This window comes from Channa argus, chromosome 21 (genome assembly GCF_033026475.1).
Source record: "Channa argus isolate prfri chromosome 21, Channa argus male v1.0, whole genome shotgun sequence".
NCBI classification, from domain to species: Eukaryota; Metazoa; Chordata; class Actinopteri; order Anabantiformes; family Channidae; genus Channa; species Channa argus.
The window spans coordinates 16,024,442-16,037,203 of record NC_090217.1 but is presented as its reverse complement, the minus strand read 5'-3'; the positions used below and the strand labels follow the sequence as shown (position 1 = coordinate 16,037,203).

The 12,762-nt window shown below is 41.2% G+C and overlaps 1 protein-coding gene across 11 annotated transcripts in view; it reads right to left on the bottom strand.

Moving 5' to 3' along the window:
• sbf1 (SET binding factor 1) overlaps positions 1 to 10,347 on the bottom strand; it is a 46,983-nt gene extending 36,636 nt beyond the window's left edge. For 5 of the 11 annotated variants that reach the window (XM_067490249.1, XM_067490254.1, XM_067490248.1 and 2 more), the window contains exon 1: positions 10,114 to 10,344. In XM_067490249.1, the coding sequence (XP_067346350.1) occupies positions 10,114 to 10,168 (55 nt within the window). In that variant the 5' untranslated portion in view covers positions 10,169 to 10,344. Of the gene's footprint in view, positions 1 to 10,113 lie in introns of all 11 variants that reach the window. The other 6 variants (XM_067490252.1, XM_067490253.1, XM_067490256.1 and 3 more) reach the window with 3 other exon arrangements.
• Positions 10,348 to 12,762: the final 2,415 nt, after the last annotated feature.

Below are 12,762 nucleotides of genomic sequence, written 5' to 3'. Positions count from 1 at the left end.
TACTGCTCATGAAGTTTTTTCAAATGATGGATTATGATACCTACACGCGTGCTCTGTAGAGATTGTTGGTAACGTCATTGACGCTTGTTTTGGGTTTTTCGTTACACACCTGACAATGCTTCGGTCAGCTGTTGCTTAGTAAACGAGTGATTTCTTTCTTCTTCCGGACATTCTACATTGCTTTGTTGGCTATGCATAATATGTGTACAATGCCTCTGATTGTTTGACCTTCTTTTTTAAAATTCAAAGTGGCCATTTTCCTCTCATAGGCAGCTCTCTGGTTGTCATGTTTAATTATCCCTATGGTCTTCACGGGTAAAACCTGAGGCTTATACCAAGAGTAGTCATTTAGAACCATTTATTATTTACGCAATTTACAGAACATGCTTGGGTAACAAGAAACACCTTTTAGTCACATGTTCCAATGTTTTTGGAAGAAATAAAATGTACTTGATCTAATACAAAAGGTTCTATGTTGTTTAATGTTCTGAGGTGTAAATATCATCAAATGGAAGCTGAAATTCTGAACTTTCATCTGATTTCTAATATTGGATTTTCACCCGTTTATCTTCAGTGTACAACAAAAACAGGAAAACTAGCATTGCTGTTCCAATACTTTTAAAGGGGGATAGTATACAGTGGTTGTGCGTCTGTGTGTACTAGAGCTGGTGATGACACCTCACAGATGACTGCTAGCAGTAATGCTCTCTGACACAGTATGGAAAGAGAATGAGTGGTCATGTGATCACTGACTAATGGTAGTCAGAGTTGAAATGAGTGTGTAGCTCAGTGTGTGTGTGTGTGTGTGTGTGTGTTTGTGTGTTTCATGCTCTTGGCGCTGCACCAGGCTGCAGCTTCTCGTTTGCAGGCTTCCAAACCACAGTAACACGACATCAGGCTGTTTCCACAGCGACTGCTGCAGTCGGGACAAAAGAGTTCTTAGACTAGTGTATTTTGTTTGTAGAGAACTGCAAAAAAAAGCACCAAATGTCTGCCTGGAACCAAGCTCGCCCTTGCATGAATATTTTGAGACTAGAGTTTCACCTTTTACTAAAATAAACTACCTCTTACTGTGGGATTAATCTGCTGTGTCATACTACAAATTTAAACTTACATATTACTTTAATTAGAAGTACATGTGAAAAATAAACAACTCTCACATCCTTATGTTCAGGCTTCCACCCAGTCTGCATTTACGCACATTAATTTACACAGGGAAACACAAATTTAGTACCTTGTACACTTTTTCACACAAATAGACACACACACGTCTTGTTGAGTAATATGAAGAAGCATGAGTCACTCTCAGTTTACAAGCAGCCCTGCAACTACAGATCCAGTCCACTTCTTGGACTCAGCTGTGATCAGTTGGACACATCAATAAGCAACACTTGGGAGCTGTGTGAATTTGATGTCAGATGACTGGACAGATGGTGATCCCACATGAATAAATGGGCCAATTCTTGTTTGAAACTGGCTGAGCGAAGCTACCATTTTGGTTATAAATAAAGGGTGTGGGGGGAAAAAAAAAAGAAAAAAAAAAACAACACACCATCTGGGAACCCTACTCACCGAAAGACAATGTAGGGCATTTTCATTGTGCAAAAGCTCTTCAGTAAACTCACATCCTTCCTGGTAAACTAATGCCACCCCCCGTGTGTAACACCCGGACCACCTCCCCGACAAAAAGGCTTTCCAGGAGAGGAAATGGCCTCAGAAAAACACAGCAGTCAGAGATTTTTCAGATTTAAGAAGTAGGTTGCTTTTTATCCAACTCATTAAATGGATGATCGATGTCATGTGCCGAATTTCTTTTTACTTCTCTAGCATAAATCAAATCATTTCTTTTTGTGTTTTTACAGTACTGACATTAAAAGAGAAGCGAGAGCAAGACAGTGTAAAATAGAGGAAGTAATTGTAGTTTATTAGCCTTGTATCGCCATCCTTTTTTCTATTTAGCTTCCTCTCTTGGAGGATGAACTGTCCCAGAAAGGAGGCATGAACAGCAGAAAGTGGATCCTGGAGTCTATGATGTAGCTCCATCCTTTGAATAAACTGTGACTTTACTGCTGTATCAGCAACAGAGCTAACTGTCAGTTAGAAAGCACTTGAGACCTTAGTCCCATCTTCAATAACTTTATTTTAGGACACAGAGAATAGAGCACAATTAGCTCTTAGACCTATTGTGAATGACTAGTACTGGCTTGTTCCAATTGTCAAGCATGTTAGTCGCAGGCTCCACAGCTACAGCTACTTACCAACTAGTATTGTGAACTTTAGAAGTTCTAAGTAACATTTTCATGGAGTTTTATGCGCTGACAAAACATAAATAAGAAAGAAGTAGCTCGGTCTCAAATGGAAACGGAAAGGTAAGCTGGCAACACGAATGGCCTACCAATCAACAAGCTGGGTCTGGACATGTATGCGATTGCTGTGTGACACATACTTTTTCCTTTTTTTTTTAAACTCAAGAGGTGAGGAAAACTAAGAAAATGACAGTAAAACAGTATAAATGACAGGAAAGAGCTGTGTTAATATATGTGGTAATTCACCACCACAGACACTATCAAACGCAGAGAACATTAGATTAATGCAAGCTGTTTCTCAAGAACAAGATGCAAATAGGACTTCCGTGTGCTACCCCAGGTTAATGCAACGGGAAACATGAGAGCTCCTAGCTCCTACTAATCACCTCATCCAAACACTCCGCTTTCCCCTACCATAATCTCTACTACAATCTTAAGTAAGACGGAATTTAGCTGCAATAATGGATGTAATGTTCTTTATCCACAGAATTGATCACTCAGGAAATTACATCTTGGCCAAGACACAGTGCATCGCTCATTACCAAACAGGAACCAGACCAAACAGCAGTAAAACAATGGTGGCAGAAAGTAAAGAATCTGCAGCCCACAAATTCTTCTGGTCGACCTGAATCCCGTAATAAATTCTTTTGATTTCTCATTATCAACATGCTAGTAGTCAAACAGTGAAACATATTCAACTAAACCCTAAAAGCACAATATGGTCTCAATCTGTGGTTGCTGGCACCATACTGACAACGGTATTTGGACAGCATGACAATGAGTGTGGGTTTTCAAGATTTCGCAAAGAGGCTTTATGTGCGTTCAAATAATTTTTAAGTCAATAGCATATGGTAGATTTAGTAAACATAACACTCAAGCTACAAATAGATAGGGGAATAGCAAAGGCTTCATTTTTGAAACGGTTTTTCATTCAGACATATGTACTGTAGGCTTTAAATATTTGCTATTGATTCAGTGACATTGAAGCTTTTATTAATGATCATAGGTGACTGTATCTGAGGCCACAAGTATCTTAGTGATCAAACTAATGATCATACTGTTGTCAGGTTGTAAGCAGTGCGTTGCATTCTGGGATTGACAGGAGCTCAGAGTTGCCAAAGGCCATTAGTAGTATTAAATATTAAAGATAATTGCTGCATTCCATTTTGTCAGTACGCAAAGCACAAATTTTGTAATTTTGCAGTCTTGTAAGACTGTTTGCGAGGGAGAATGCTCCACTCTGAAACACTGTTGTACACCCTTAAGTCGATTGTTAATTGGATCAATCACATCATGAAAAATACAGTGCGACAGTTTAATTTTAACTTCACTTACACATATTTAATGATTACTTTAATAATTATATTTAGGGACAGCTGTGACTCATCCACAAATTGCAGCTATAGTGGTTGGATCCTCAGTTCCTCCTGGCCACATGCCAAACTGTCCTTGGGCAAGACTCTAAACCCCTAAGTTGCTCCTGGTGTGGGTATGTTCACTAAATTACTTTGAATAAAAGTGTCTGCAAAATTACGGAAAATGTAAAATGTAATTTAAATCAGATTACTCAGGTAAACTACCAAAACCTGGATCATCCTCAATACTGTACATAAATTACATTTGTGAGTGTGCTTATTGGAGTATGTTCATCATTTAGACAAAACTGGCATCCATCAAAAACTTATAAACAGCCAACCAAGATAATGCAACTAATTCAAACCACTGGTTTTCAACACACAACTATTTTTGGGGGAAGGGTAAGAAACAGTAGCAAAGACAGGCCACAAATACAGTACAATAGCAGAGACATCAAACCATGGCAGATTTAATATGAGTTTTTGAATCTGTTCAAACTGATTAGAGTAGGCACAGTTGGTGCCTGGGAGGGTGTTTTGATCTTTTTTCCTCAAAAACAAATCTGGCCTGAAGGCCACCTTAACAAATGATCACACCTAACCTTCTACCACCAGGCACCCAGGCAGAAGTTCGGATGCCTTTATTTAACAGAATTGGACAGAAACGGAGTGCCAGAGCTAAGACAATTGTTAATATTACAATTGGGCTAAAATGTCGGCTGCTTTTGGGTCTTTCAAGGAAGACGGACCTACTGCCATAATGGAGGTAAAACTGCTATAACGGACAAAAAGAACCAAACACAAAAATGTGTCATCTGCATCCATATTCAGTCTAGCCCCGACACAATCGAACTCTACTAATTATAACAAATCAAAACCATCACAGCAGTGGTGGAATCACCCTCAGGGATTTGAACGATTGCTTCCTTGAGCACCAACGGGCTCACTGTGAGCAGCACTGACTCAGCCTTTGTCCTAAGAGGAGACAGAAATTCTCTAGATTCCAGGGAAACCATAAAGCGCTAAGGACGAGGGCATCCCTAACATCCCTACCCCCAGCACACACACACACACACACTATTCTGTATCTGCGGTGTAGGAATGAGGGCAGCTTTGGGGCCCTGGGGCCATCGGCTCCCCCTTGAAAAAAAAAAATCATTCAGCTCAGCAGACAGATTGCTTCAAAAGATACATATATGCTAGGACAAGTGCAACATCACCAACATAACATATTGGTTTCTCCCTGGCTACCTGCATAGCCCCCATCAGTAAAAATGGAAAAGCATTTTTATTGTCGTAACTGTACAATTAATATTTATTAAATTGTGACATGAGTTAAACATGAATTTACCTGCCTGATGCTAACGCTAAGATAACTTCTTAACCTTAAGTATCAAACATTGTCATGGTAACACAGTCATCACACAGGGACTGCCACAAGCCCCCAAGCAGTCGTCTGAGTGGCGAGCGGGAGAGCAGCTCATGCCGACACATTACACGGGCATCGTTGCACCAGGATGACCCAGTGTCACTAGGTCCCCTTCACAAAAGGCAGATTGTGAGCGCTATTTCTGGAGGGGAATGAAAGCCTGCTGCCGTCCCCTAAAGCAATGGAGGAAGTGGCTTGCCCACAAGCAGGCACTGCTGACAGCATCACGCACACTATTCTCTCTTCATGCTCACTCACTGACTTCATCGCTCTTTCAATATGAGAGGTTCGGTTTCCTCTGGAGCTTCGCGCAGCCTGACATAAATTAGTCATAGCTTTGTCGTGATAACGAAACTCTCTAATTTGTTCTGTCAAAAACCAACTCAATCAAATATTTTCTGAGAGTGAAATGCATTGTAACAAATTTATGTTTCTTTAGGACAAGATGTGTCCAAATCAGGTGTATTTTAAAGAATTTGTATAAGTAAAAATAAAGTCAATGTGCGAGTTTTGCAGCACTGCTGCTCCTCTTCACAGTCAGCTTTGCAGCGCACCTGTGCAACATTTTTGTACAAATCAGACAGTAACTCTTAATTTAGATACTGGTGTTGGCAAAAAGCCAAAACAGATTCACTAACCCCTAAGGATTTATCCCATCAATAGCAAATGGCAGTGCACAGTCACATTAAGCTAGTAGTTTCTTGTTTTTAAGCCAGTACTGAGGATGCACTGACTGGTTGAAATAACCCAAATGAAGACTAATGAATACTATTGAAAAACTGGTAAAACTGGTCTCTATAGCCAGAGTCTGTGCAGAACCAAACAAAGATAGTTTGTTAGACATTACACCACTAGACAACCGCAAGTGTGTGGAAAGTGAAGTGAAGAAAATCCAACAGAGGAATAGATCTTGACTCAGGAAGTTCCCGACACATCAGTCACAGTCATGCAGATTATACTTTAATTTATATAAATAATTTAGGTATCATATTGTAATCAGGGCCTTTAGCATTTGGCTTATGTAGCTCCTAAAAAAAAACAAGGTTAGTAAAGTAAAAATTATGTATATAGCATCACATAGAATTTTACAGAGAAGAGCTCGCAAAATGCTTCAAATCAAAACGATAAAAGCAGAAAACCTTAAACCATAAAATAAAACTAGACTAAAATAGAACACATCAAGTATTGACAACATACAAAAATACATGAACAGTGACAGTCAAATGTAACCGATTGTCTACAGTTCAAGTATTCTGCTTCAATAACTGGTCTCCTTCAATTTAAGGTCAAAGTCAAGGCGTGTTTGATTATGCTATACTACTATTATTATTTTATAGCTCAGACACAGTTTTAATAATACTGTAAAATGGCCAAATGTAAGCATCGGATCATAATCTCTGTAGGTAGATATTTAATAATAAATACATCAGATTATTATTAAAAAACTGGACCGGGAGACCCCTATTCAAGATATCTCAGTGACCTAGACAGTTTCAGTTTCAGGCAGCAACCATCAAACATAATTTCTTGTCAATCCCTAATTCCTCCCTCTTTTCTTCAAAAGTATCCTGCCTTGACCCTTGGGTGAATATGTATACGTTTTAGGATGTGGTGTTAAAATCATCTCATGTCATATTAAAACAACACATGATAAACTGTTTATGAAAATATTAACCACCTGACAGTTTAAGAAGCACCATCATAACACTGATGCAAAACTTTGCCATAATGCCGTACTACTTACTCATTTCCAACATTAACATGCAAATAACGGCCTAATACACACAAAAATATTAACGGAGGAATGCTGCACTTAAATGACATAAGTAGAACCAATGTAATACCTGGGTTTAATCAAGTATACCAAAACAATCCTGTATTCTTTACATGAATATTTCAGACAATATTTCAAATGTCTGAAGTTGTCCCACACACACACAAGAGAACAACTTCGATTAAACCTAAACTGTATGAAACAGGGCTTTGAACATTGTTAAAATTATGTTGGAAGTTGAAACACGTTTTTTTTTTTTTTTTGCACAAGTGTCAAATCGCAGTCAAACTGACAAAAGCTGGCAATAAAACTGGTACCACAAGTGAAATATGAAACTATTATGCTTACAGAGTTGGCAACTAACTGACACAACAATCACTGCTGCAAACTGTCACAATCAGTGCGAGCTTCTTGATACTCGGTGGCTTTACTGTGATATCCTAGTTTGTTTACTTACGATATCACAACCACTGTGAGGTCCTACAAATTGTTATTGATATCTCTAACATCATACGGTTGCATGACAGCGACTGAAACAATTTGAGTTTTGTAAACACAAATGCCCACATGCAGGCTTAATCGACCCTGGGCACAGCTCGCTGTGTCCTTACTGGCCCTTAATGTTGTGAGAGGTCCCAGTTTGACTGCAACAAGAGGCTGAGCTTCTGCAGGGAAAGCGCATGCCAGAGCTGTGACTCCAGCCTGAAAACAAACATTCTGAATTCTGTTTTGGGTCACCACAGCAATGACCAACACCCTCAAAGTGCCTAAGGCACACAGACACAGCTGTAATAGAGCATGTATGTTCGCGTCTGTGTGTTTCGTATCTTAGAGTAGACCGCCCCGCACAGCCGCACACAAACCAAACAAGTCCCTTTCCCTGGTTTTCGGACACACACAAGGGGACAATTTAGATTCTCACACTAAACCTACGTCTCCCTCGGGTCCGTTTCCCTGTTTCCTGTTTGGGCCTTGGACTCAAATTGGCTGCTAGGTCCTCTGTCCTATGGAGAAACCACTGTCAAAACAAAGTGACATGCTGTGGAGATTCTCAAGAGACCCTTGCTAGGAGGACCACACCCCAGCAACTACTGACTCTTACCAATCCACATCCATTGATAGCATAACTTAGCATCTATTTTGTGCACAATATGAGAAACTTAAGATGCAATCGAAGAATGTGAATGCAAGATTCAAGGTTCTGCCTGCAAGTTAATGTCTTGCAGGCGAGCTAACTGCCACTGGCTGTTTACTGGCTGCATAAAAAAATGCAGGTCAGGCTCAGTTCTCCAAACACCCACATGGTTTCTGTTGGTGATGGTGCCCTGAGAGGCAGAACTGCGATTATGTCAGCCCTGAAAAGCTGTCACTGCCCACGCTGGCAAAGAACATTCCACTGACTGAGTGACAACCAACAGCTCACAATCAAACACACGTAGACAGGATGCATGAAATATTTAGACACAAGAGGAAGCTCTACTGTGCGCCAGAAGTCCTGGTATTCTTATGACTGAGGACCGTTCGTTTCTGTTTCTTAGCGAAGTGTTTTCTGTACAGCCGTTTCATTCCAGCAGCGCCAGAGAGGAAACAAATTTAAAAAAGCAACACAAATTTGTGCCTTTGCCACTGAAACTGTAGCAGACACTGATTACCAAGTTTTGATTTATGAGCATGCCAACTCAAAAATGACTAAATCTCTTTCCATCTATATCCTGGTAATGAAGTGTGAGGGATTAGACAAAACTAGACAAGCAAGAGGCAGTGCATTAAAAACTGACCAGCAGGGCATTGATCTAAATGCAGGAGAATGTTGAAAGTTAATGCACGGCTGTCAATGCACCTAATGATGATGAAAATGGGGATAATGTTATCTCATAGTGGCTACAACTTAGAAGCAGGGGCCAAAGTTACTGTAAACAGAGAGGCAGCAGTGGCAGTACAGCGCCAACAATCATCATCATCATCATCACCCTTAACTGTTTGGCTTTACAAGGCATTGGAGTCTTGATCTATTAAAGCCACTGGGGTTTTTATGTCTGGTTACCAGATGCTTTTTACAGGCCTGTTCTGCACTGCCTTGCATTCAGACAGGGTAGAGCAGGAAGTCTTTCTGCAGTGTTTGCAGTCTCCACGTTCTAACATTCTGCATTCAACACTTTGTGAAAAGAATACAAGATGCAATAAGTGCATTCATGCAATCGAAAATGTGATGGAGGTTCCTTTGGCACTAACACAATAAAAGCCAGTTCTCTGCCTGCTTTTAGCCAAGGAGAACTTGTCACGTTACAATTTGCTTCCTCTGAATAAATCATAAGCAAAATCCTACTCTGAATAAAAGAATCTACCACCTTGCAAGCTGCATAGTTCCATTGCATAGGCGGGTTGAATATTTCATGATTAAGCGGGCCATTATATTGCAAAGATCTAGGCCAAGGCTCAGGCTGAAGGGAGGGGGATTCAGATAACGGTCCAACAACACAAGAGAGCTGAGCTCCGGTCCGAGGGGGCTCAGGGAGGGGTAAAGCCATCTGGGTTAATCCACACAAAACACAAAGAATACAATCAGCAACTCCGCCGAGGAGATGCATCGATTCCCAGTTTTGAAATCACGCTTTAAATCCAAGTCCAAGCGGAAATCAACAGGATTGTCGTGGTCTGGCTTTCCGAAGTGGTGAGGACCCTGCAGCCGCAGCACTGACAAGTCATCGTACAGCTGCCCCCTGCCTGAAATACTGGTTCAAACGTTGATTTAATGTGCCGACGATGCCACTTGTTACATTTGTCAAATGAAAAACAATTGGAAACCAAAACGAAAACCGGTGAAGAAATCCGTCTTAGGTCACAGCCGACCAGACAGCGAGCCCCCCTAACAGCTAGTCCGGCTAATGTTAGCTCTTAGCAAATAAAGTTAGCCCAAGTTTGCTGTCAGCACAGTGAGGAAGTTTGTTTTGCTAAAGCGAAAACATGACTAGATGTTCAGCGTTGTGACCGATTCGTTCAACCAACGTGGCCCTCCGTTGGGAATGCCCGGCACCAGCTGACAAGCTAGCATTTAAGCACACTAATCCCACGAGGCCTGACGATCCCCGGCCTAAATTTGGCGGATAGCTGCAAGCTGACAGCGCCTTGCGTCGGTCACCTGTGAGTGGCAGCCGGCCACCGTCCCCGCCTCCCTCCCCGCCTCCTGTTTACCGACTGCTACTAATATGCCGTTAAAACTAGCGGGGTAGGCTAACTCAAAACACCCACCTCGCTTCTCGAGGTCGTAACCGACCACTACAAAGTAGTCAGCGAGCCTGGCCATCTTCGGAGCTCACGGCGATGGGCCTTTCTCGTTAAATCCTCTTTTCTTTTGGCCGTCAGTAGTCCATTTACGTCCTCCCGACGATAGACACATCACGGGCGACAGTAGCATCCTTCCAGCTGTACCCCGCCGCCATACTGTCAGTCTGCCTTGCCCTGACAGCGAAGAGGCGCGAGCCTGCGCACTGATGGGGCGCACAGGGAGGGGCTGGCCGGCAGGAATGTCCCGTGCGAGTAGCCAAACCAGCCCAGGGGCTAAGAGTCCGACCAAAAATTAGAATATAACACATTGAAATTACAATTGTGCCGTCACTTTTGAAAGTTAAACTGAAGCCACACATCCTGTGTTATTTTAATGGGAGATGCAGGGATGTGGCGGGCACTGCTTTCTATTCGCCGGCTAATTAAAGTGCACATATCTAACGTAGATTGTGTCATAATATTTACTATTCCTATTATTCCATAGAGAGAAGCATTAATAGCATTTTGCAGCCCCCTCGATGAGGGATGGTGCCTTGTATATATATCTTTATAATCTTGACTTCATTCTGTAAAGTGCCCTGAGATGACTTTATTGTGAATTGGCACTATATAAATAAAGTTGAATTGAATTGAATTTAAGCGTCATCTTCCTACACTTTCCTGTAAATCAACATGAAGTTTTAGCATTTTCAGAGTAAAAAAGAATTAGCAACATTGTTTTTTTTTAAATAATATTATGTGTCTTTTTCAATATCAACCCTTCCATTGTTCCAGCTTCTTTTAGTAAACTAAGTAACCTCAATATTGTTTAACCAAAAGAAACATGGGGAGACGGAGCGGGGTAAGACATTGTTTTCTACCTTGGAAATCTTCTTGTGACGTTTCTCATCCAACCCCTTGGTTTCCAACCAAGATATTGAGAAACACCATGTTAGATAATCAGCTGTTCCTCAATCATTAATACTTGCTGAGCATGTGGTAGTTTGAACCTTTCCTTTTTCTGGATGATCCAGGGATGTTCAGCATTGCAGGAGACGTCCAGCGTAAAGAGCCAAACCACCACAGTGGCAACTGCAAGTGCGACCAGAAGTTGTATCATCTCAGTGAGTTCTCAATAAATTACCATACCCACAGAATTGAAATGCACAAACAGTGAGGTTTATGTGTTTTTAAAATGCATTCTTTATTTGCTGTATTGATCATTTTTAAATGCATAAAACAACACACGCACACACACATGTTAAGAGACTTAGTGGATGCTTCAGCAATTCTGTACTCTCTGTCTTGGCTGTAAAAATCTGCCTGATTTGCATTTGTTCTGAATGTGAGGCACAAAAGGAAGTGGTTCGGCTTATTTAGGTCTGTAAAACTTCAACAGAAACAAAATCCGTTTGTGTTGTAGCCAGGACTTTAAATGATAGAGCATGTAGCTCTGCTTGAGTTTTGATATGCTGGAAACATGTGCTGGGTTTGGTTGCAAAGCAGCTTGCATAATATAAAATATTCTGCTGTGGTGTTGCAGAAAACACGCCAGAGGGATGTGAGGAAGACCTGAGGACCAGCATCCATGTGGCCTGTCCTTGGTTGTCAGCACTGTGACAGCCTTCAGGGAGTTCCAACACTTCCTGTGCTGTGAACTTTGACCTAAAGTGCTTATCGCTCTGGTTGAAAACAATCAAGAGCATGAGATGGGATGAGTCACATTTTTCTTTAAGAGCTTTGTTTTCCCAACACTTAGTGACAACTTGTCTTCCACTTTTCTCACACAACTATCTGCAACTGCAGTAAAGCGGGCTTCTTACAAACAGAGCTATTTTAGCAGGAGATAACAACTACATCAAGCCAGTTTGCGAATGCTGTTTTCAAGGAGTCACAGTGAGGTCAGCAATGAGGTTTTGACGCTGACTGTAACTAACCTTGAACCACACTTGACAAGTGGCCAGGGAGACAGGTGGCAGGTTATAAGAAGAGATAACATAGATAAAGATGAGAGGAGTTCGGTCTTTCCCAGACTCTACCCTCAGGAGAAGAATACCCACAGTATATTCTAGACTGCAGCTGCCCATGATAGTAAATGTAACTAAACCCTAATACAACATACATACACACATAAAAGTGCACTTAGGTTTCTTGTGCAGAGAGTTGATGGTAGAAAGTGCAGTACTAGTCTTATGTCTGTATAGTGCATCAAATGCAGTATGAAGCGGCAGGCAGCAGCTAATTAGCCTAGCTTAGCACAATGACTGGAAACGGGGAAACAACTACTGTATCCTGTCTCTCCCCAAATGTAATAAACCAAGAATGAGTTAACAATTTGTGAATGCATTCATTGTGGGTTGCTCTCATGCTCCTGTGCAGACTTTCAGTGAACCAATTGCAGGTACAATCTTTTTTTGGCTCCATGCAGCACAAGGATTTTTATAAAATCTTTGACACACAGACAGCCTTTTAAAAATAGCACACTGAAACAAACACACATAAGGTTTTTTTTTTTATTATTGCACATAGGGTGTCTTCATACACAGACATCTATGCATCTTTGTTCATAGTTTTCCCTTCGATAACTTTCCACCATCCACATGCGCATGGGCTGGTGATGAAATTTACTTGACA